The sequence below is a fragment of the Oncorhynchus mykiss genome, chromosome 12, assembly GCF_013265735.2.
Source record: "Oncorhynchus mykiss isolate Arlee chromosome 12, USDA_OmykA_1.1, whole genome shotgun sequence".
Lineage (NCBI taxonomy): Eukaryota > Metazoa > Chordata > Actinopteri > Salmoniformes > Salmonidae > Oncorhynchus > Oncorhynchus mykiss.
Window position 1 is genome coordinate 86670772 of NC_048576.1, and position 27744 is coordinate 86698515.

The window sequence follows — 27744 nt, forward strand, 5'->3', positions numbered from 1 at the left end:
TGGAAGATTGCAAAAACAAATCCCTCTCTACTATGTTAAAGCATTTTTACTGTGGTAAATTAAACACACCTTAACGTAACACTGTAATACATTTGACTACCTCGTGTTTAACACCACCCCCATAAAGGTACCTTACCCTTGTAACAGTAGTTCATCTCTATCACCTGTCCCCTAGGCCAGACACCCTTAATACATGTCACAGGGGCACATAGCGTGCGCACACACACACACACCTGAAATACTATCCGACAGACGGTGTGGCCTGAGGCACCCAGGCAGGTTGGTAACACTCAAATAGAGGGGAGAAGGGACATGACGAAACCTACTGTCCCTGCAGGCCTCACACACACACACACACACACACACCAGGAGAAAGGAGAGAAGGTCCTACTGGACTGCCCTCTCACAGTGCTGTACACTGGGGATGCCAGAGGTAGAAGATGTGGATGGAAACTCACTGATACTTCCCAAACATTACCTCATGTGTCTGCAAACACACTCCTCCTACACAGGGCTTAAATGTCTGAGTTCACACACTTCCCAACATTGTGGAAGTTGAATTAGCGATGCATAGCTGTGTTGAAAATAAAGCAACGTTGTCACTCAGACCAGAGAGATACATTTATCAAATAAATCTAACGTCTAAAACGTCTAATGGTTTAATCACTCTGTTTCTCAGCCCTCTAACTATCTGACAGAGGGGGGCACTAGTAGCCAACACACCTCGTTCAGAGGAATGCTTTCATCCCTAGTTCACAATGACGGTCCTCTGATTCATTTCTGGAATATGGGTTTAAACCACCGTCTTAGTCCCAAACACAATGTTAAAGCAGAGAAGTAAAACATGTAGTCAACCACAGCAGCAAGCCCCTTCAACACGTAGTCAACCACAGCAGCTATCTACTTCAACACGTAGTCAACCACAGCAGCAAGCCCCTTCAACACGTAGTCAACCACAGCAGCTATCTACTTCAACACGTAGTCAACCACAGCAGCAAGCCCCTTCAGCATGTAGTCAACCACAGCAGCTATCCACTTCAACACGTAGTCAACCACAGCAGCAAGCCCCTTCAACACGTAGTCAACCACAGCAACAAGTCCCTTCAACACGTAATCAACCACAGCAGCTATCTACTTCAACACGTAGTCAACCACAGCAGCTATCTACTTCAACATGTAGTCAACCACAGCAGCTATCTACTTCAACATGTAGTCAACCACAGCAGCTATCTACTTCAACACGTAGTCAACCACAGCAGCTATCTATTTCAACACGAAGTCAACCACAGCAGCTATCTACTTCAACACGTAGTCAACCACAGCAGCTATCTACTTCAACACTTCTTCAACACGTAGTCAAAAACAGCAGCTATCTACTTCAACATGTAGTCAACCACAGCAGCTATCTACTTCAACACGTAGTCAACCACAGCAGCAAGCCCCTTCAGCATGTAGTCAACCACAGCAGCTATCCACTTCAACACGTAGTCAACCACAGCAGCAAGCCCCTTCAACACGTAGTCAACCACAGCAACAAGTCCCTTCAACACGTAATCAACCACAGCAGCTATCTACTTCAACACGTAGTCAACCACAGCAGCTATCTACTTCAACATGTAGTCAACCACAGCAGCTATCTACTTCAACATGTAGTCAACCACAGCAGCTATCTACTTCAACACGTAGTCAACCACAGCAGCTATCTATTTCAACACGAAGTCAACCACAGCAGCTATCTACTTCAACACGTAGTCAACCACAGCAGCTATCTACTTCAACACTTCTTCAACACGTAGTCAAAAACAGCAGCTATCTACTTCAACATGTAGTCAACCACAGCAGCTATCTACTTCAACACGTAGTCAACCACAGCAGCTATCTACTTCAACATGTAGTCAACCACAGCAGCTATGTACTTCAACACGTAGTCAACCACAGCAGCAAGCCTCTTCAACACGTAGTCAACCACAGCAGCTATCTACTTCAACACGTAGTCAACCACAGCAGCAAGCCCCTTCAACATGTAGTCAACCACAGCAGCTACCTACTTCAACACGTAGTCAACCACAGCAGCAAGCCCCTTCAACACGTAGTCAACCACAGCAGCAAGCCCCTTCAGCACGTAGTCAACCACAGCAGCAAGCCCCTTCAACATGTAGTCAACCACAGCAGCTATCCACTTCAACACGTAGTCAACCACAGCAGCTATCCACTTCAACATGTAGTCAACCACAGCAGCAAGCCCCTTCAGCACGTAGTCAACCACAGCAGCAAGCCCCTTCAGCATGTAGTCAACCACAGCAGCTATCTACTTCAACATGTAGTCAACCACAGCAGCTATCCCCTTCAACACGTAGTCAACCACAGCAGCAAGCCCCTTCAACATGTAGTCAAACACAGCAGCTATCTACTTCAACACGTAGTCAACCACAGCAGCAATCCCCTTCAACACGTAGTCAACCACAGCAGCTATCTACTTCAACACGTAGTCAACCACAGCAGCGATCTACTACAACACGTAGTCAACCACAGCAGCAATCCCCTTCAACACGTAGTCAACCACATCAGCTATCTACTTCAACACTTAGTCAACCACAGCAGCAAACCCCTTCAACACGTAGTCAACCACAGCAGCCATCTACTTCAACACGTAGTCAACCACAGCAGCTATCTACTTCAACACGTAGTCAACCACAGCAGCAATCCCCTTCAACACGTAGTCAACCACAGCAGCTATCTACTTCAACACGTAGTCAACCACAGCAGCAAGCCCCTTCAACACGTAGTCAACCACAGCAGCTATCTACTTCAACATGTAGTCAACCACAGCAGCAAGCCCCTTCAGCACGTAGTCAACCACAGCAGCAAGCCCCTTCAGCATGTAGTCAACCACAGCAGCTATCCACTTCAACACATAGTCAACCACAGCAGCAATCCACTTCAACACATAGTCAACCACAGCAGCAAGCCCCTTCAGCATGTAGTCAACCACAGCAGCTATCCAGAGAGGGGGATCAAAAGAGGGAGGGATGGAAAGAGAGGGGGATCAAAAGAGGGAGGGATGGAAAGAGAGGGGGATCAAAAGAGGAAGGGATAGAAAGAGGGGGATCAAAAGAGGGAGGGATGGAGAGAGAGAGGGATCAAAAGAGGGAGGGATGGAGAGAGAGAGGGATCAAAAGAGGGAGGATGGAAAGAGAGGGGGATCAAAAGAGGGAGGGATGGAGAGAGAGGGGGATCAAAAGAGGGAGGGATGGAGAGAGAGGGGGATCAAAAGAGTGAGGGATGGAAAGAGAGGGGGATCAAAAGAGGGAGGAATGGAGAGAGAAGGATCAAAAGAGGGAGGGATGGAGAGAGAGAGGGATCAAAAGAGGGAGGGATGGAGAGAGAGGGGGATCAAAAGAGGGATGGATGGAGAGAAAGAGGGATCGAAAGAGGGAGGGATGGAGAGAGGGATGGATGGAGAGAGAGAGGGATCAAAAGAGGGAGGGAAGGACAGAGAGAAGGATCAAAAGAGGGAGGGATGGAGAGAGAGGGGGATCGAAAGAGGGAGGGAAGGGGAGAGAGGGGGATCGAAAGAGGGAGGGAAGGAGAGAGAGAGGGATCGAAAGAGGGAGGGAAGGAGAAAGACAAAAGGAGAGCAAGAGAGAGTATGCATACAGGCTCACTATGTAGTTACGTCCAAGCCAGGCATAGTCAGCTGTGTGCATGAGATCATTTCCTGTGGAAGCATCAGCCCTACAGTAACGTCTTCCAACATTTTACAGCAACACATTTCAAGGCTTTGAAATCCAATTGAAAACGTTCAATCACATACTAAATGTAATGTTTCACATGTCCATGCCACACACTGACAATGAAGCATTTCACTGTGGACCTTTAAAGTTATCACACCGTAAAGTCCACTGTAACCACAGCAGCAATCCCCTTCAACACGTAGTCAACCACAGCAGCAAGCCCCTTCAGCATGTAGTCAACCACAGCAGCAAGCCCCTTCAGCATGTAGTCAACCACAGCAGCAAGCCCCTTCAACACGTAGTCAACCACAGCAGCAAGCCCCTTCAGCATGTAGTCAACCACAGCAACAAGCCCCTTCAGCATGTAGTCAACCACAGCAACAAGCCCCTTCAACACGTAGTCAACCACAGCAGCAAGCCCCTTCAGCATGTAGTCAACCACAGCAGCAAGCCCCTTCAGCATGTAGTCAACCACAGCAGCTATCCACTTCAACATGTAGTCAACCACAGCAGCAAGCCCCTTCAGCATGTAGTCAACCACAGCAGCTATCCACTTCAGCATGTAGTCAACCACAGCAGCTATCTACTTCAACATGTAGTCAACCACAGCAGCTATCTACTTCAACACGTAGTCAACCACAGCAGCAAGCCCCTTCAACACATAGTCAACCACAGCAGCTATCTACTTCAACATGTAGTCAACCACAGCAGCAAGCCCCTTCAACACGTAGTCAACCACAGCAGCTATCTACTTCAACACTTCTTCAACACGTAGTCAAAAACAGCAGCTATCTACTTCAACATGTAGTCAACCACAGCAGCTATCTACTTCAACACGTAGTCAACCACAGCAGCAAGCCCCTTCAGCATGTAGTCAACCACAGCAGCTATCCACTTCAACACGTAGTCAACCACAGCAGCAAGCCTCTTCAACACGTAGTCAACCACAGCAACAAGTCCCTTCAACACGTAATCAACCACAGCAGCTATCTACTTCAACACGTAGTCAACCACAGCAGCTATCTACTTCAACATGTAGTCAACCACAGCAGCTATCTACTTCAACATGTAGTCAACCACAGCAGCTATCTACTTCAACACGTAGTCAACCACAGCAGCTATCTATTTCAACACGAAGTCAACCACAGCAGCTATCTACTTCAACACGTAGTCAACCACAGCAGCTATCTACTTCAACACTTCTTCAACACGTAGTCAAAAACAGCAGCTATCTACTTCAACATGTAGTCAACCACAGCAGCTATCTACTTCAACACGTAGTCAACCACAGCAGCTATCTACTTCAACATGTAGTCAACCACAGCAGCTATGTACTTCAACACGTAGTCAACCACAGCAGCAAGCCTCTTCAACACGTAGTCAACCACAGCAGCTATCTACTTCAACACGTAGTCAACCACAGCAGCAAGCCCCTTCAACATGTAGTCAACCACAGCAGCTACCTACTTCAACACGTAGTCAACCACAGCAGCAAGCCCCTTCAACACGTAGTCAACCACAGCAGCAAGCCCCTTCAGCACGTAGTCAACCACAGCAGCAAGCCCCTTCAACATGTAGTCAACCACAGCAGCTATCCACTTCAACACGTAGTCAACCACAGCAGCTATCCACTTCAACATGTAGTCAACCACAGCAGCAAGCCCCTTCAGCACGTAGTCAACCACAGCAGCAAGCCCCTTCAGCATGTAGTCAACCACAGCAGCTATCTACTTCAACATGTAGTCAACCACAGCAGCTATCCCCTTCAACACGTAGTCAACCACAGCAGCAAGCCCCTTCAACATGTAGTCAAACACAGCAGCTATCTACTTCAACACGTAGTCAACCACAGCAGCAATCCCCTTCAACACGTAGTCAACCACAGCAGCTATCTACTTCAACACGTAGTCAACCACAGCAGCGATCTACTACAACACGTAGTCAACCACAGCAGCAATCCCCTTCAACACGTAGTCAACCACATCAGCTATCTACTTCAACACTTAGTCAACCACAGCAGCAAACCCCTTCAACACGTAGTCAACCACAGCAGCCATCTACTTCAACACGTAGTCAACCACAGCAGCTATCTACTTCAACACGTAGTCAACCACAGCAGCAATCCCCTTCACCCCTTCAAAACGTAGTCAACCACAGCAGCTATCTACTTCAACACGTAGTCAACCACAGCAGCAAGCCCCTTCAACACGTAGTCAACCACAGCAGCTATCTACTTCAACATGTAGTCAACCACAGCAGCAAGCCCCTTCAGCACGTAGTCAACCACAGCAGCAAGCCCCTTCAGCATGTAGTCAACCACAGCAGCTATCCACTTCAACACATAGTCAACCACAGCAGCAATCCACTTCAACACATAGTCAACCACAGCAGCAAGCCCCTTCAGCATGTAGTCAACCACAGCAAAATTCCCTTCAACACGTAGTCAACCACAGCAAAATTCCCTTCAACATGTAGTCAACCACAGCAGCAAGCCCCTTCAGCACGTAGTCAACCACAGCAGCAAGCCCCTTCAGCATGTAGTCAACCACAGCAAAATTCCCTTCAACATGTAGTCAACCACAGCAGCAAGCCCCTTCAGCACGTAGTCAACCACAGCAGCAAGCCCCTTCAGCATGTAGTCAACCACAGCAGCTATCCACTTCAACACATAGTCAACCACAGCAGCAATCCACTTCAACACATAGTCAACCACAGCAGCAAGCCCCTTCAGCATGTAGTCAACCACAGCAAAATTCCCTTCAACACGTAGTCAACCACAGCAGCAATCACCTTCAACACGTAGTCAACCACAGCAGCAAGCCCCTTCAGCACGTAGTCAACCACAGCAGCAAGCCCCTTCAACACGTAGTCAACCACAGCAGCAAGCCACTTCAGCATGTAGTCAACCACAGCAGCAAGCCCCTTCAGCATGTAGTCAACCACAGCAGCTAACTACTTCAACACGTAGTCAACCACAGCAGCAAGCCCCTTCAGCACGTAGTCAACCACAGCAGCAAGCCCCTTCAGCACGTAGTCAACCACAGCAGCTATCTACTTCAACACATAGTCAACCACAGCAGCAAGCCCCTTCAACACATAGTCAACCACAGCAGCTATCTACTTCAACATGTAGTCAACCACAGCAGCAATCCCCTTCAACACGTAGTCAACCACAGCAGCAAGCCCCTTCAGCATGTAGTCAACCACAGCAGCAAGCCCCTTCAGCATGTAGTCAACCACAGCAGCAAGCCCCTTCAACACGTAGTCAACCACAGCAGCAAGCCCCTTCAGCATGTAGTCAACCACAGCAACAAGCCCCTTCAACACGTAGTCAACCACAGCAGCAAGCCCCTTCAGCATGTAGTCAACCACAGCAGCAAGCCCCTTCAGCATGTAGTCAACCACAGCAGCTATCCACTTCAACATGTAGTCAACCACAGCAGCAAGCCCCTTCAGCATGTAGTCAACCACAGCAGCTATCCACTTCAGCATGTAGTCAACCACAGCAGCTATCTACTTCAACATGTAGTCAACCACAGCAGCTATCTACTTCAACACGTAGTCAACCACAGCAGCAAGCCCCTTCAACACATAGTCAACCACAGCAGCTATCTACTTCAACATGTAGTCAACCACAGCAGCAAGCCCCTTCAACACGTAGTCAACCACAGCAGCAAGCCCCTTCAGCATGTAGTCAACCACAGCAGCAAGCCCCTTCAGCATGTAGTCAACCACAGCAGCAAGCCCCTTCAACACGTAGTCAACCACAGCAGCAAGCCCCTTCAGCATGTAGTCAACCACAGCAACAAGCCCCTTCAACACGTAGTCAACCACAGCAGCAAGCCCCTTCAGCATGTAGTCAACCACAGCAGCAAGCCCCTTCAGCATGTAGTCAACCACAGCAGCTATCCACTTCAACATGTAGTCAACCACAGCAGCAAGCCCCTTCAGCATGTAGTCAACCACAGCAGCTATCCACTTCAGCATGTAGTCAACCACAGCAGCTATCTACTTCAACATATAGTCAACCACAGCAGCTATCTACTTCAACATGTAGTCAACCACAGCAGCAAGCCCCTTCAGCATTTAGTCAACCACAGCAGCAAGCCCCTTCAGCACTTAGTCAACCACTCTTCATAACATGCTGGAGTATATGCAAATTGCCATCATACCAACAGAGGCAGCAGACTTGGTGAAAATTAATATTAGTGTCATTCTCAAAACTTTTGGCCACGACTGTATGTGTTTACTCTAAGCTGACTATAGGGGTCAAAGGTGAGTTTCCAGTTTATTCCCTCTCCCTAATAACATTTACAGGAAACCAGGGATCCATTTCGCCCACATCGGCACACTTCTCCCTTGGCTCAACGCCCCCTCTCACTCTAAAGGGGGTTTCTCTCTCGCTCACTACAGGAGGAACTTAACCCTTTTCCTATCAAAACAATCTTTGGGATTCTCTCTCTCAGTTCATGGGGCTTTATTGGCATGGGAAACATGTTAACATTGCCAAAACAAGTGAAATAGATAAACTAAATCTCTCTTTCTTTCATGACCAGTCAGGTCTGCGTTCTCTCCTCTCCTCATAATACCCCCAGAGGAAAACATTAGTCAATGATGCAGGTCAAAGGTTGATTCCTGGACTGGTTCCATCTTACTTCACCACCCACACACCACTAGTCCTCAGACCACCTTTCTCAAGATGTTCTTCCCTTCTTGTGATTAGATCAGTATCAGATGTTTTTCCTCTAAACTCAAGCAAAGACTTTTGGTGCTGTGATATTCAGTACAATAACCATGATGAATACTCATAAACAGAACCAACACAAAATGCAGGACTTTCCCTGTTTGGTGCCATTCATTGGTCCCTAGGTGCAAACCCTGCCTACCTGGCGAGCTAAATCAAGTGCACCTATATATTACAGCCCTAGGAGGCCATGGTAGATTGGCAGAGAGTTATTTCAGCCATCGGAGAGGCTGTTTGTAACAGTGATGAAACAGCCAATAAGGAGCAGTCAACAAAGAAGCAACAGCAGCAGAAAAAGCTGGAAATTGAAGGGTTTCTATTTTTATGCTGCACGTTTATGGACTCCAGATTTGGAATGTCACACCTACCAGTTGCCTGCGTCTCCCTCGGACCAGACTACACAGACAGCATGAACACAACCACCTTATAGGAGCTCCACTCACAATAACACCACCATACTGCCTCACAGGAGCTTCACAATAACACCACCATACTGCCTCACAGGGGCTTCACAATAACACCACCATACTGCCTCACAGGAGCTTCACAATAACACCACCATACTGCCTCACAGGGGCTTCACAATAACACCACCATACTGCCTCACAGGAGCTTCACAATAACACCACCATACTGCCTCACAGGAGCTTCACAATAACACCACCATACTGCCTCACAGAGGCTTCACAATAACACCACCATACTGCCTCACAGGAGCTTCACAATAACACCACCATACTGCCTCATAGGGGCTTCACAATAACACCACCATACTGCCTCACAATAACACCACCATACTGCCTCACAGGGGCTTCACAATAACACCACCATACTGCCTCATAGGGGCTTCACAATAACACCACCATACTGCCTCACAATAACACCACCATACTGCCTCACAGGGGCTTCACAATAACACCACCATACTGCCTCACAGGGGCTTCACAATAACACCACCATACTGCCTCACAGGAGTTCACAATAACACCACCATACTGCCTCATAGGGCCCTCACAATAACACCACCATACTGCCTCACAGGAGCTTCACAATAACACCATCATACTGCCTCACAGGGGCTTCACAATAACACCACCATACTGCCTCACAGGAGCTTCACAATAACACCACCATACTGCCTCACAGGAGCTTCACAATAACACCACCATACTGCCTCACAGGAGCTTCACAATAACACCACCATACTGCCTCACAGGAGCTTCACAATAACACCACCATACTGCCTCACAGAGGCTTCACAATAACACCACCATACTGCCTCACAGGGGCTTCACAATAACACCACCATACTGCATCACAGGAGCTTCACAATAACACCACCATACTGCCTCACAGGAGCTTCACAATAACACCACCATACTGCCTCACAGGGGCTTCACAATAACACCACCATACTGCCTCACAGGGGCTTCACAATAACACCACCATACTGCCTCACAGGAGCTTCACAATAACACCACCATACTGCCTCACAGGAGCTTCACAATAACACCACCATACTGCCTCACAATAACACCACCACACTGCCTCACAGGAGCTTCACAATAACACCACCATACTGCCTCACAGGAGCTTCACAATAACACTACCATACTGCCTCACAGGAGCTTCACAATAACACCACCATACTGCCTCACAATAACACCACCATACTGCCTCACAGGGGCTTCACAATAACACCACCATACTGCCTCACAGAGGCTTCACAATAACACCACCATACTGCCTCACAGGGGCTTCACAATAACACCACCATACTGCCTCACAGGAGCTTCACAATAACACCACCATACTGCCTCACAGGAGCTTCACAATAACACCACCATACTGCCTCACAATAACACCACCACACTGCCTCATAGGGCCCTCACAATAACACCACCATACTGCCTCACAGGGGCTTCACAATAACACCACCATACTGCCTCACAGGGGCTTCACAATAACACCACCATACTGCCTCACAGGGGCCCTCACAATAACACCACCATACTGCCTCACAGGAGCTTCACAATAACACCACCATACTGCCTCACAATAACACCACCATACTGCCTCACAGGGGCTTCACAATAACGCCACCATACTGCCTCACAGAGGCTTCACAATAACACCACCATACTGCCTCACAGGGGCTTCACAATAACACCACCATACTGCCTCACAGGAGCTTCACAATAACACCACCATACTGCCTCACAGGAGCTTCACAATAACACCACCATACTGCCTCACAGAGGCTTCACAATAACACCACCATACTGCCTCACAGGAGCTTCACAATAACACCACCATACTGCCTCATAGGGGCTTCACAATAACACCACCATACTGCCTCACAATAACACCACCATACTGCCTCACAGGGGCTTCACAATAACACCACCATACTGCCTCATAGGGGCTTCACAATAACACCACCATACTGCCTCACAATAACACCACCATACTGCCTCACAGGGGCTTCACAATAACACCACCATACTGCCTCACAGGGGCTTCACAATAACACCACCATACTGCCTCACAGGAGTTCACAATAACACCACCATACTGCCTCATAGGGCCCTCACAATAACACCACCATACTGCCTCACAGGAGCTTCACAATAACACCATCATACTGCCTCACAGGGGCTTCACAATAACACCACCATACTGCCTCACAGGAGCTTCACAATAACACCACCATACTGCCTCACAGGAGCTTCACAATAACACCACCATACTGCCTCACAGGAGCTTCACAATAACACCACCATACTGCCTCACAGGAGCTTCACAATAACACCACCATACTGCCTCACAGAGGCTTCACAATAACACCACCATACTGCCTCACAGGGGCTTCACAATAACACCACCATACTGCATCACAGGAGCTTCACAATAACACCACCATACTGCCTCACAGGAGCTTCACAATAACACCACCATACTGCCTCACAGGGGCTTCACAATAACACCACCATACTGCCTCACAGGGGCTTCACAATAACACCACCATACTGCCTCACAGGAGCTTCACAATAACACCACCATACTGCCTCACAGGAGCTTCACAATAACACCACCATACTGCCTCACAATAACACCACCACACTGCCTCACAGGAGCTTCACAATAACACCACCATACTGCCTCACAGGAGCTTCACAATAACACTACCATACTGCCTCACAGGAGCTTCACAATAACACCACCATACTGCCTCACAATAACACCACCATACTGCCTCACAGGGGCTTCACAATAACACCACCATACTGCCTCACAGAGGCTTCACAATAACACCACCATACTGCCTCACAGGGGCTTCACAATAACACCACCATACTGCCTCACAGGAGCTTCACAATAACACCACCATACTGCCTCACAGGAGCTTCACAATAACACCACCATACTGCCTCACAATAACACCACCACACTGCCTCATAGGGCCCTCACAATAACACCACCATACTGCCTCACAGGGGCTTCACAATAACACCACCATACTGCCTCACAGGGGCTTCACAATAACACCACCATACTGCCTCACAGGGGCCCTCACAATAACACCACCATACTGCCTCACAGGAGCTTCACAATAACACCACCATACTGCCTCACAATAACACCACCATACTGCCTCACAGGGGCTTCACAATAACGCCACCATACTGCCTCACAGAGGCTTCACAATAACGCCACCATACTGCCTCACAGGGGCTTCACAATAACACCACCATACTGCCTCACAGGAGCTTCACAATAACACCACCATACTGCCTCACAGGAGCTTCACAATAACACCACCATACTGCCTCACAGAGGCTTCACAATAACACCACCATACTGCCTCACAGGAGCTTCACAATAACACCACCATACTGCCTCATAGGGGCTTCACAATAACACCACCATACTGCCTCACAATAACACCACCATACTGCCTCACAGGGGCTTCACAATAACACCACCATACTGCCTCATAGGGGCTTCACAATAACACCACCATACTGCCTCACAATAACACCACCATACTGCCTCACAGGGGCTTCACAATAACACCACCATACTGCCTCACAGGGGCTTCACAATAACACCACCATACTGCCTCACAGGAGTTCACAATAACACCACCATACTGCCTCATAGGGCCCTCACAATAACACCACCATACTGCCTCACAGGAGCTTCACAATAACACCATCATACTGCCTCACAGGGGCTTCACAATAACACCACCATACTGCCTCACAGGAGCTTCACAATAACACCACCATACTGCCTCACAGGAGCTTCACAATAACACCACCATACTGCCTCACAGGAGCTTCACAATAACACCACCATACTGCCTCACAGGAGCTTCACAATAACACCACCATACTGCCTCACAGAGGCTTCACAATAACACCACCATACTGCCTCACAGGGGCTTCACAATAACACCACCATACTGCATCACAGGAGCTTCACAATAACACCACCATACTGCCTCACAGGAGCTTCACAATAACACCACCATACTGCCTCACAGGGGCTTCACAATAACACCACCATACTGCCTCACAGGGGCTTCACAATAACACCACCATACTGCCTCACAGGAGCTTCACAATAACACCACCATACTGCCTCACAGGAGCTTCACAATAACACCACCATACTGCCTCACAATAACACCACCACACTGCCTCACAGGAGCTTCACAATAACACCACCATACTGCCTCACAGGAGCTTCACAATAACACTACCATACTGCCTCACAGGAGCTTCACAATAACACCACCATACTGCCTCACAATAACACCACCATACTGCCTCACAGGGGCTTCACAATAACACCACCATACTGCCTCACAGAGGCTTCACAATAACACCACCATACTGCCTCACAGGGGCTTCACAATAACACCACCATACTGCCTCACAGGAGCTTCACAATAACACCACCATACTGCCTCACAGGAGCTTCACAATAACACCACCATACTGCCTCACAATAACACCACCACACTGCCTCATAGGGCCCTCACAATAACACCACCATACTGCCTCACAGGGGCTTCACAATAACACCACCATACTGCCTCACAGGGGCTTCACAATAACACCACCATACTGCCTCACAGGGGCCCTCACAATAACACCACCATACTGCCTCACAGGAGCTTCACAATAACACCACCATACTGCCTCACAATAACACCACCATACTGCCTCACAGGGGCTTCACAATAACACCACCATACTGCCTCACAGAGGCTTCACAATAACACCACCATACTGCCTCACAGGGGCTTCACAATAACACCACCATACTGCCTCACAGGAGCTTCACAATAACACCACCATACTGCCTCACAGGAGCTTCACAATAACACCACCATACTGCCTCACAATAACACCACCACACTGCCTCATAGGGCCCTCACAATAACACCACCATACTGCCTCACAGGGGCTTCACAATAACACCACCATACTGCCTCACAGGGGCTTCACAATAACACCACCATACTGCCTCACAGGGGCTTCACAATAACACCACCATACTGCCTCACAGGAGCTTCACAATAACACCACCATACTGCCTCACAGGAGCTTCACAATAACACCACCATACTGCCTCACAATAACACCACCATACTGCCTCACAGGAGCTTCACAATAACACCACCATACTGCCTCACAGAGGCTTCACAATAACACCACCATACTGCCTCACAGGGGCTTCACAATAACACCACCATACTGCCTCACAGGAGCTTCACAATAACACCACCATACTGCCTCACAGAGGCTTCACAATAACGCCACCATACTGCCTCACAGGAGCTTCACAATAACGCCACCATACTGCCTCATAGGGGCCTCACAATAACACCACCATACTGCCTCACAATAACACCACCATACTGCCTCACAGAGGCTTCACAATAACGCCACCATACTGCCTCATAGGGGCCTCACAATAACACCACCATACTGCCTCACAATAACACCACCATACTGCCTCACAGGAGCTTCACAATAACGCCACCATACTGCCTCATAGGGGCCTCACAATAACACCACCATACTGCCTCACAATAACACCACCATACTGCCTCACAGAGGCTTCACAATAACACCACCATACTGCCTCACAGGGGCTTCACAATAACACCACCATACTGCCTCACAGGAGCTTCACAATAACACCACCATACTGCCTCACAGGAGCTTCACAATAACGCCACCATACTGCCTCACAGGAGCTTCACAATAACGCCACCATACTGCCTCACAGAGGCTTCACAATAACACCACCATACTGCCTCACAGGGGCTTCACAATAACACCACCATACTGCCTCACAGGAGCTTCACAATAACACCACCATACTGCCTCACAGAGGCTTCACAATAACACCACCACACTGCCTCACAATAACACCACCACACTGCCTCACAGAGGCTTCCCAATAACACCACCACACTGCCTCACAGGGGCCTCACAATAACACCACCAAATGTATCTAATATTCTGAATTCTGTTTTTGTAACTTTATTTTCATCATCAGTACAGTAAGGGTTCATAGTGGATGGAGTTACTATGGCATCACCTGGGTCTGTTCATTATAACAAATTATACTTCAGAATGAGGTCATCAGGTCAACGCCAAGTCTGACATCACACTTAAAGGGGCACTTCAACACTTTTGAACCTCATATTCATTACCACAACACACTGGTACAGTATATGCTGGAGATAACGAATGAGATTAAAAAGTGGTGAAGTGGCCCTTTAAACTTCCCCCACAATAAACTAAGACCTCTCCCACAAGGAGACAGGAATACGTCAAGGCTACTTAGACCTTTAAACTTCCCCCCACAATAAACTAAGACCTCTCTAAGACCTCTCCCACGAGGAGACAGGAATAGGTCAAGGCTACTTAGACCTTTAATGAGAGAGGTAGGCCTACATATAGGAAGCCTTCAAGCCCCCACAATGTCAACATTGCATCATCTGTTTTCATACACTCATGACCTCACTCATACCTCCCTGACCCTTCAAGTTGAAACGGTCCCATCCTTTGAGGCTTTTCTGGTGCTTTTCTGGTGGTTTGAGAAAAGGCACATCGGAAGCCGAAATAACATTCACTTCATTGCCCTTTTCATCTTAAAACAGATGGGCTGAAGGTTTGGCATGCCTGAATCATGAGTCATAGTTCTTACTGACAGCTCCTAGCCACCGTAGGATGACAGGTACTTTTCCAGAAAAATATACAATTATGACACATGACTTAGGAAAAAGCACCACAGAATGAACTTCCTTTATCTCAAGGCTTTGCTAACCATGGCTGTGTCACAAGTGACACCCTACTATGGTCATTTGTGCACTACTTTTGAGCTGGGCCCACAGGGCTCGTCAAAACTAGTGCACTTCACAGGGAATTAGGGTGCCATTTGGGACGCACGCCAACCCTTCACACCACAGCATAGTTCCACCATTAGTCACTGTGCTTCAAAGTTCCAACTACAGCTGGGACGATAAACCAACAATGATTAACACCAACCACTTCTCGTGGGCATTTCACTAATATCGTTCATTACGATAAATAAACTACAACGTAGGGCCTTGCTAGAGAAATGTGAAGTTTGAAATAAAATCACTTGGCTAATATGGGTGATTGTTAATGGGACAATTGATGGCTACAACCATCAAACTAGTAGTAGTAGTTTAAAGGGATACTTCGGGGTTGTATCTAGTATGTTGTATCTAGTATATTGTATCTAGTATGTTGTATCTAGTATGTTGTATCTAGTATATTGTATCTAGTATGTTGTATCTAGTATGTTGTATCTAGTATATTGTATCTAGTATATTGTATCTAGTTCCCCAGAGTCAGATGAATTTGTGAATACCATTTTTATGCCTCTGTGTCCAATATAAAATAAGTTAGAGGTAGGTTTGCAAGAAAATGCAGATACCCATAGACTTCCAGTCATTGCGCTAGTGCCAGTTAGCAACTTCCATCAATTTACACGCAGAGACATAAAAATGGTATCCAGCATTCACCTGACTCTGGGGAAGTAGATTAAGGATCTCATTGCCAAAATCTCAAAGTCTACCGTGAAAGAGTCATTTAAAAAAGCAGTGGTTCACATTCATGTTATAAATGTATCTTTCAATGTAGCATTATCCTATTCATTCAGTCAATTTAGGGCTGGGTGGTATACCGTATTTTACTATACACACCGGGAATGATGCACGGACCGGTTTGAGTGTCTTGACTTTCTATAACAGTATGTTTGGTTTGTTAAACATGATACACAACTCCTATGGGTATAATGTGTGTTTTTATAGTTTACTCCATCAGCTACTAGAGTCACAGTGGGGAAATTATAGTCAAAAGTGCAGAAATTGATTTTTGTTTGGAGTATAAATGGAGAAAGCCATTGAAATCACATGTATGTGTTGTCACCCTAGAGTCATGAATTACTCATGAAGCATATTTACAACTTGTATTATTCAAAAACATAAAATAGCTTCAAATACTGTGATGTGATATTTTGGCCATATCGCCCAGCCCTAAGTCAATTTAAAGAGATATAAATGTGTCCATATCACTCATCTCTAGTTCAAACCCCAAAAAGCTCAAGGTCAGGTTAGACGGAGGAAAGGAAGGCTATCTATCACACTGGTTTTGAATGATCCATCTTTATGGAATAACTTTACTGCATGTTTACACAGGACACAGCTGAAGGATGGACCAGCAACTATGAAACACAACCACTACTGTACTGTATGTTTACACAGGACACAGCTGAAGGATGGACCAGCAACTATGAAACACAACCACTACTTTACTGTATGTTTACAGCTGAAGGATGGACCAGCAACTATGAAACACAACCACTACTTTACTGTATGTTTACACAGGACACAGCTGAAGGATAGACCAGCAACTATGAAACACAACCACTACTTTACTGTATGTTTACACAGGACACAGCTGAAGGATGGACCAGCAACTATGAAACACAACCACTACTTTACTGTATGTTTACACAGGACACAGCTGAAGGATGGACCAGCCACTATGAAACACAACCACTACTTTACTGTATGTTTACACAGGACACAGCTGAAGGATGGACCAGCAACTATGAAACACAACCACTACTTTACACAGGACACAGCTGAAGGATAGACCAGCAACTATGAAACACAACCACTACTTTACTGTATGTTTACACAGGACACAGCTGAAGGATGGACCAGCAACTATGAAACACAACCACTACTGTACTTTACACAGGACACAGCTGAAGGATGGACCAGGAAACACAACCACTACTTTACTGTATGTTTACACAGGACACAGCTGAAGTATAGACCAGCAACTATGAAACACAACCACTACTTTACTGTATGTTTACAGCTGAAGGATAGACCAGCAACTATGAAACACAACCACTACTTTACTGCATGTTTACACAGGACACAGCTGAAGGATAGACCAGCAACTATGAAACACAACCACTACTTTACTGCATGTTTACACAGGACACAGCTGAAGTATAGACCGGCAACTATGAAACACAACCACTACTTTACTGTATGTTTACAGCTGAAGGATGGACCAGCAACTATGAAACACAACCACTACTTTACTGCATGTTTACACAGGACACAGCTGAAGGATGGACCAGCAACTATGAAACACAACCACTACTTTACACAGGACACAGCTGAAGGATGGACCAGCAACTATGAAACACAACCACTACTTTACTGTATGTTTACACAGGACACAGCTGAAGGATGGACCAGTAACTATGAAACACAACCACTACTTTACTGTATGTTTACACAGGACACAGCTGAAGGATGGACCAGCAACTATGAAACACAACCACTACTTTACTGTATGTTTACACAGGACACAGCTGAAGGATGGACCAGCAACTATGAAACACAACCACTACTGTACTGTATGTTTACACAGGACACAGCTGAAGGATGGACCAGCAACTATGAAACACAACCACTACTTTACTGTATGTTTACACAGGACACAGCTGAAGGATGGACCAGCCACTATGAAACACAACCACTACTTTACTGTATGTTTACACAGGACACAGCTGAAGTATAGACCAGCAACTATGAAACACAACCACTACTTTACTGCATTCTTAACACCGGAGTCGACCCTGTAAAAACATCACTTCCAGGAATATCTGAAATGAAAACCAAGGGAGTACCACATCATACATAGTTCAGTTTCACAATTCACTGCTATGTCAACCTCTGTCTGCTTCCATTAAGTCCTTCATAAGGGCCTGACGTAATGGTTAGAGTACACTCAACTTGGCTGGCTGGCTAGTTGACTGACTGACTGACTGGCTGTCTGAGCCCATTCTTACTGCTGGGACTGGGATCCTCATCATTACTCTGACCTATATTCCCAGTCAGACATCCAGACAGCACAGCAGCAAGAGCTCATGAGAAACCATCTGTACTGGTACTGTCACTGTTGCCTTGCAGAGTTAGGCTGCACTTTGTCTGAGTGAAAGGTGACTATTCACATGTCAAATAAGACAGCTTGTGTGTCTAAACTGTCTTGAAATGGTGCGAACACTGAAAACAAATGCAACTGACATTCTACAACACAAATGATTCTGATCAAAGCAAAGGATCAACCCCTGAACTTTAAAAAAACAACTTTCTCTACATTCTCTCTCAGCAGAGAGCAGTTGTGAAATACTGTCCACAGACAGAGAGAGCGCACAGAGGTGAAATGAACAAGCATTAGAGACTAATGCATATGTCAGACATAGAATTAGATTGACTTACTCTCTATAGGTCTGACGACGGGCGTCTCGCTGACCGGAGGCTGTGTCCTCTCGCTCCTGGGCTCCACCGGGCTGGGCAGGGGGCCACTGGGCACTGGGGGGTGGCTGTTGTTCTCCACCACCCTGACCGGAGGTGGTGCTGCCATCTCTGGCTGTCGGAAGACAGGCATCTCGGGTCTCCTGGAAGTAAAGCCCTCCATAGGGCTGACCATGGTGGGGTCGGTCCTCCTCTGAGGGGGGTCAGGGATCCGGGTGGCTGAGGGAGGCTGGGAGTCCCCCCTCCTGGGTGCCCCGGGGGGCTCGTGGGGCCGAGAGAGGGAGATCTCTGCCCGTCTGTGTGCCGAGCTGGAGCTGGTGGAGCTCTCTGAGACGGCTCCGGCTCGAGAACCAAGGCTCTGGGCCTCAGGCCTCTTCAGGCCGAAGCGGGCGATACCCGGGCTGGGCGAGCTGTCAATCTGCTTGGATGACACCTCAATAGAGATCTCGGTCCGGCGGGTGGAGGCTGTATCCAGGGCACGGCCTCCTACCACTCCCCCAGACAGCTCCATGCGTCTCAGGCTGGTTTTGGGGGAGCAAGGGTTGGAGTCAGAAGGCGAGGTTCTGGAGGGGTTGTCAGAGTTGCGGGCTTCGTGGAAGCTTCGCTGGCTGGAGGTGGAGGAGCGGAGGTTGGTCCTACGGGACAGAGGGGAGGGGTTGATGGAGATGTCAGACTCCTCCACCTCAAACGACCTCTTTAGTGCTGGAAAAGAGAAGACATGTTGTGGTCAGTCAACAGATCAACACAGACGAATTGTGTTGCCTTGTACATTAATTAAGTAATATAATGAATGGATTAATAAACATCAATATATGCATCAGTTTATATCCCAATTTCATAATTTAGCTGAGTAGCCTACTGCTATAGCCTAACTAGGCTACCAAAATACAAGAGGGGAAAGCGTTTCAGATTTGGAATAATCTCTTGGAGAAGATTGTAGGCCTACAATTTGATTTCTAACGTGTTTGGGGAACACCATTCAAAAATCAAGTTGAAAACTATGTCACAAAAAACAAAAACCCAACGGAATCCCGATGTAACTAAAATATTAACAGGGAAAGTCCGTTCATTACCTGATTTAATACGCTTCACATATTTTTTCATCATTGCGATGTAGTTATTTCGCATTCCCTCAATGAAAACGTGAATGACTCACAACAAACCGATGCGCACAAACTGATCAAACACAACCAAAGCGCGCGCTATTGTGGTGTATTCATTATCTCTTACGACGGAAACCGTTTACAAGTTAAGAACCAAATGGAAGCAAACGGAACGAAACATGGCGGGACCTAACTGAATTTGTCCATTAGAAACTCTAGTTTTCGTTGCAAAACTTTTGGTTTCTGTTGTTAAATATTACAAAACATTTTACAACAGAACCGGCGTAATGAATACACCCCTGCGCTCGCCCTGCCCATAAATTGTGACGAATTAGCATGTATCCTATAAAAAAATACTCAACTTCTGTTAAATTCTGCCCATTGAATAAAAACGCGGTTCTATCAACAAATAACATAGATAAGCAGCAACAGGTTGGCTAATGGTGTTACCTTTATATATACCTCTATGGGTGTTACCTTTATATATACCATCTATGGGTGTGACTTGTATATGTACCATCTATGGGTGTTACCTTTATATATACCATCTATGGGTGTGACCTTTATATATACCTCTATGGGTGTGACCTTTATATATACCATCTATGGGTGTTACCTTTATATATACCATCTATGGGTGTGACCTTTATATATACCATCTATGGGTGTTACCTTTATATATACCTCTATGGGTGTGACCTTTATATATACCATCTATGGGTGTTACCTTTATATATACCATCTATGGGTGTGACCTTTATATATACCTCTATGGGTGTGACCTTTATATATACCATCTATGGGTGTTACCTTTATCTATACCATCTATGGGTGTGACCTTTATATATACCATCTATGGGTGTTACCTTTATATATACCATCTATGGGTGTTACCTTTATATATACCATCTATGGGTGTTACCTTTATATATACCATCTATGGGTGTTACCTTTATTTACCATCTATGGATGTTACCTTTATATATACCATCTATGGGTGTTACCTTTATATATACCTCTTTGAGTGTGACCTTTATATATACCACTATGGGTGTTACCTTTATATATACCTCTATGGGTGTGACCTTTATATATACCATCTATGGGTGTTACCTTTATTTACCATCTATGGATGTTACCTTTATATATACCATCTATGGGTGTTACCTTTATATATACCATCTATAGGTGTTACCTTTATTTATACCATCTATGGGTGTGGCCTTTATATATACCATCTATGGGTGTGGCCTTTATATATACCATCTATGGGTGTTACCTTTATATATACCATCTATTTCTGTGACGTGCGTCATTTGTTGATCACGTGACCCACTTACATTTATAGTAAAACCCAAGCTGATTATAATATATCTTTAGTAATTTCTTTAGTAATCTCTTTAGTAATGAAGTTTCTACAATAGAAGGACAAATATTAGTCTAGCCCAGCTCACTAGAAATAGTATCATACACACTCTTCTGCATTTTTATTTTCTAGTGAAATATCTTCAAGCTTCAAATAAATGAAGCATAATCACACACCCAACCACCCCCATTTGCACACACAGATGCACACAGACACACACAGACACACACACACACGCATACACGCACGCATGCACACAGACGCACACAGACACACGCACGCACACAGAAGCACACAGACAAACACACACAGACACACACAGGGCTTTTGCCCAGACAGTTTCTTGCTATAATCTTCATAAAGTTATCCTTGAAAGCTAGCTATAGTTACAGCATTCTTATGCTATTTAAGTGTCAGCCATGTCAAATTCAATGTATTATTCCATTAGCAAACATTGAGTTCTGCAAATCACCAGGATGCCTTAACTAACCAAGGTAGACAGGGGAGTTGACAGAGGACTGGCAGATCTGGAACCAGGCTAGTAGTGCAATGAGTCCCAGGTAAAAAGATTTGGGACCTGGGGCTTATTGTTTCCAGTTGTTGTTGTTGTTATGTTTCCGTTGGGTTTCTAAGTTGGCCTTACAGCCTTACAGTCAGGGTTAGGTAGGTTACTTTCTAAATGTAATCCATTACAGTTACTAGTTACCTGTCCAAAAGTGGAATCAGTAACGTAACTTTTGGATTACCGAAAATCAGTCATGTAATCTGATTACATTACTTTTAGATTACTTTCAGATTACTTTCGCCTTAAAATGCATTAGAAGAAGACAAACATGTACGTTACCAATTGAACGACATCTATTTCAGGATAAATCAATGTTAAAGTTTACATAGCTGGCCATATATGGATGTAAAATGTTACTTTATGGGTTGGTTATGTAGGCTTCTTCTAACCCATCGCTTTCTACTACATATAATAATAATATGATTAAATGATATCCTTACATTACATTACATTAAAAACCAAAGTCTATCAGTTTAGATTAGCCACATTGTTTTACCTGAGCATAACCCCAACACTAAGGACATATTAGCCAGCTCTACTCTGTTGTTTATGATTTTGTTGTAATGAAGGACTGATTGGGCTCATTGATTCGAGTTGAATAATAAATGCTGCGCTTGTGGAATGGCATGCATTGATCAATAATAATAAGTGATATCCGTATCACCGTAGACTAAACCGCTGCTGTCATCCTTACCTCCAAGCGTTTATTCAAGTTGGATAATCTTTGGATGCCGACAACAGTCACATCATTGGAAGAGATATCTTGAACTGTAGCCTACAAAAGCCTATTTCTGCTCTTTTCCCGCGATGCATCAAACACATTTGGTGAGTCATCATAGTGGTCTCTGACTTGTGGTCAGACTCGCTCAGGTGGAACAAACTTAAATTTGCGCCTTTTTTCAATGCTGATTTGAATATCATTGTGAAAACAGAGTGTGTCAAAGTGTCAAAGATTTTCTTTCTGAATTTAAAAGTAATCCTCAAAGTAATCATCTAGTTTTTCAAAAGTATCTGTAATCTGATTACAATATTTTTGCTGGTAACGTAATGGATTACAGTTACCGTTTTTGTAATCCCTTACATGTAACGGATTACATGTAATGACTTACTCCCCAACCCTGCGTAACGTATGGGGTTCCATTGGTTCCGTGTCAGTTTGGAGGTTGCGACACCTAGCTAACCTCTGCTCTTCCAGACTAGGGCCCTGGAGCTCCCAAATAAACAACCCAGCCAGTGCCAGCATCTTCCCCGCTCAGAAGGCCCCGAGCCAGGGAGCAGCATGGGGGTAATAGACCCCCTTATGGAGCACACTATTTTCACACACTTGGTTCTTTTCATCAGGTTTTTGTGTCGTATTACTGAATAAAAGCCATGCTGGCTGCAGTTTAGGCAGGGCTACCTAAAGATTTAAAGATGTGTGAGTAGATACATGACAAATGCTGTGCTATTGAGGTGTTTGACACAGAATTCTGGGTGTAATAGCTGATCTTGGCAACAGTTCAGAAATAGTTTAGTTTCACTGAGGAAAGAGACCAAAATCAGGAGTAACATTTTTCAGGATGCATTATGGATATTTCTGTGACTGCTTAAACAAGGCTGAGTCTCACTGGCCTAATGCTCCTCTAAACTCTCTCGAATCTGCTGTACAGATACAGGAAATCTCAGCTTGGTTGACGGTTATCGACAGATTGGCATTCCAGTTCTGTCAGCACTCCGGGCCCTCTAGGTACTTTGGACCCATGGTCCTGGACAATGGCTGGCTTTATCCCAGCGCTCCCTGGCTAATAGTGGTCTGCCAGCGAGGTGAGGCCAGGTGACTGATGTCCAACTGTTACAAACAGGGATTAGGTTTCCTCCCTGAGACAGGAAGAGGGATCTGGCCCACTGTCAGCAGAACCGTGTTTACATTTACATTTGACATTTTGGTCGTTTAGCAGACGCTCTTCTCCAGTGCATTAATTCAGCCAAGACAACCACATCACAATCACTGTAAGTAAAACTCTCCTCAAGCTATCAGCAAAATCAATGCTAGTTACTATTTGTTCATTGGGGCACAGCGTTAGAATATTTTTTTTGCCATGGGGAACAAATATGAGCGCTTCATATTGGACAAGTCTAGGTAGTCCCTCAATGTTTCAATAGGTTTTCTACCGTTTGGTGATTAATGAACTCAACCCAAGATAGTGGCCTGATGATGAGTGTGATAGAGAGTGCTGTGTTGTTAAGGCTGTATCTCAATACTATAAAATGGCCTCAGTCTCTCCATCTGTTTTCCTCCATCTGCACTAACATTAAAGAACTGGTCTTTTGAACGTGAGTTCCTGGAAAGAATCCCCCCATACCAGTTTGGGAAGCCAATAAGATGTTCAATCACATAGTAGTACACCTGGAATCCGGAGGAGTGGAGATAACTAACCCGGCGCACCACATGAATAACAGCTTCCAGCCTATATTCATAAAGTGTCTTAGAGTAGAAACGCTGATCTAGAATAAGTTCAGCCTTTTACATTACAATACAATTAATGTATCCCCCATACATTAATTGTATTGTAATGTAAAAGGCTGAACTTATTCTAGATCAGCGTTTCTACTCTAAGACACTTTATGAATATAGGCTGTAACTGATCCTAGACCAGCACTCCTATTCTGAGACGCTTCATGAATACAAACCCAATGGTCTCAGCTGATCCATACAATTCTGACCAGCTTTGAGGAGAGACAGAGGCTGTCCTGATGTGCCTACAGTGTATTACAGTTCACTGACAGCCATGCTAGTGGTAAAGGGATACCTAGTCAGTTGCACAACTGAACCCATTCAACTGAAATGTGTCTTCTGCATTTAATCCATCAGAGTGGTGCAGGGGGCTGCCTTAATCTACAGCCACGTCATCGGCGAAGTTGTTGGGGGTTAACTGCCTTGCACAAGGGTAGAACAGCAGATTTCTCCACCTTGCTGGCTTGGGAATTCAAACCACTCCTAACCCGCTAGGCTACCTGCCGCCCCGTGATAAGGAGAGTCATGCATCTGGATAGAGATAAGGACTAAGCCATGTGACCCCTGCTACAAACAGACATATACCAGATCTGCTACCACAGCTGACTAACCACCTGATGCAACGGCTGATCCTGCATAACAGATCTAGACAAACACAGATCTAGACCAGTGATGTCACAAAGAACACTTTTGAGACAAAATGTCATGAACAAAATGGGCCATGAAATGCACTACCTGTAGATATGGCTGATATAATGCCTATAATGCTGAGACATATAAAGGCGTTTAGATACAGTGATTCAACAGGAAATAAGGAAGAGCCTAAAACAACATCCCTGATGAAGTCATTCTCACACAGCAGAAATAACAGGAATTACTTGAAGCAAGGATGAATAGTTACAGTAGTTAGTCCCATAGAGATCCTATTAAATTATTAGCATTCTAATTCCTAATTCTATGGTTAGTCTTGTGTAGCATCTTTCAGTCCACTTAACAGCAAAAAGAGGAATCATCTCAGCTCAAAGAATATAGTAGCTTCCATAACACAAAAGTGCCATTTAAAGGGACACTTAACCACTTTTTAACCTCATATTCATTATCTCCAGCACCATACCTGTGTCTACATTTGTTGCGACAGTCTTCACAGTGTTGAGGAACCAACCAACAGATATTGTGATTGATGTAATGACCAGTCTGGGTGTAGTGATGTTAGGGGAGGACAAAAGAGAAGGGAGCTGTGTGTGTGTGAGTGTGTGTCGGATCTGTGGTAAGAGAGGCACCAGCTGTCTGGAGGAGACAGACAGGAGACACAGGCACTCTCAGCTCTGTGTGTGTGTGCGTGCGTGCGTGTGTGTGTGTGTGTGTGCGTGTGTGTGTGCGTGCGTGTGGCCCCTTCCCCCTGTGTAGTAAGGTAAACACTGAGGGGTTGGAGCCTGGCTCACTGAGGCTCTGACGCACATCTCAGACACTGGCCCCTAAATCACTAATGTGTTATACTCACACAATACTGCAGGAGGTGAACTGGGTGTGTGTGTGTGTGTGTGTGTGTGTGTGTGTGTGTGTGTGTGTGTGTGAGAGAGAGAGAGAGGGAGAGAGAGAGAGAGAGAGAGAGAGAGAGAGAGAGAGAGAGAGAGAGAGAGAGAGACTGTGTAAAGTATGTGTTTATGTGTTTGCATGCCAGTGTGTGTATGGTGCCTCCATTTCAGCTTGTCTGTATGTTTCCCAGCACAAGGACAAAGGCGTGTGAAGCCTCAAAGAGTCTTTATCAGGAGCTGTACAGTATCAATGAGATAACAGTGATCACAAGCCTCCTAGCAACAGCTAGATAATTATAATGAGGACCAAATGTCAACTCTGTTCTTTATTTTATTCACCTCCTTATCTTCCTCTACCTCCACCTCCACCTCTCTCTCTCTCCCACCTCCCCATTTCCACTTCTCTCAATTAAATTTCCATTTTATTTAAGGTCTTTATTGCCATGGGAAACATATGTTAACATCTCCAAAGAAAGTGAAGAAGATAATAAACAAAAGTGAAATAAAAAATACAAATGAACATTACACTCACAAAAGTTCAAAAATAATATTATGTGCAAATAGTTCAAGTACAAAAGGGAAGATAAATAAACATAAATATAGGTTGTATTTACATTGGTGTTTGTTCTTCACTGGTCGCCCTTTTCTTGTGGCAACGGGTCACACATTTTGCTGCTGTGATGGCACACGGTGGTATTTTACCCAATAGATATGGGAGTTTATCAAAATTAGATTGGTTTTCGAATTCTTGGTGGGTCTGTGTAATCTGAGGGAAATATGTGTCTCTAATATGGTCGTACATTTGGCAGGAGGTTAGGATGTGCAGCTCAGTTTCCACCTCATTTTGTGGGCAGTGTGCACATAGCCTGTCTTCTCTTGAGAGCCAGGTCTGCCTATGGCGGCCTTTCTCAATAGCAAGGCTATGCTCACTAAGTATGTACACAGACAAAGCTTTCCTTAAGTGTGGGTCAGTCACAGTGGTCAGGTATTCTGCCACTGTGTATTCTCTGTTCAAGGCCAAATAGCATTCCAGTTTGCTCTGTTTTTTGTAAATTATTTCCAATGTGTTATTTGGTGTTTTACGTTGTACACTGAGGATATTTTTGCAGAATTCTGCATGCAAAGTCTCAATTTGGTGTTTGTCCCATTTTGTGAATCCTTGGTTGGTGAGCGGACCCCAGACCTCACAACCATAAAGGGCAATGTGTTCTATAACTGATTCAAGTATTTTTAGCCAGATCCTAATTGGTATGAGAAGACTTTGCCTATGTTTGGTTTTGATTGTCAATCTCTCTCTCTCTCTCTC

The 27744-nt window shown here is 45.5% G+C and overlaps 1 protein-coding gene across 4 annotated transcripts in view; it reads right to left on the minus strand.

Moving 5' to 3' along the window:
- LOC110516610 (septin-9) overlaps window positions 1-27744 on the minus strand; it is a 162462-nt gene that overhangs the window by 62897 nt on the left and 71821 nt on the right. For 3 of the 4 annotated variants that reach the window (XM_036938953.1, XM_036938956.1, XM_036938955.1), the window contains one exon: window positions 19340-20077. In XM_036938953.1, the coding sequence (XP_036794848.1) occupies window positions 19340-20077 (738 nt within the window). Of the gene's footprint in view, window positions 1-19339; window positions 20078-20448; window positions 20607-27744 lie in introns of those variants that run through there. The other variant, XM_036938954.1, reaches the window with a different exon arrangement.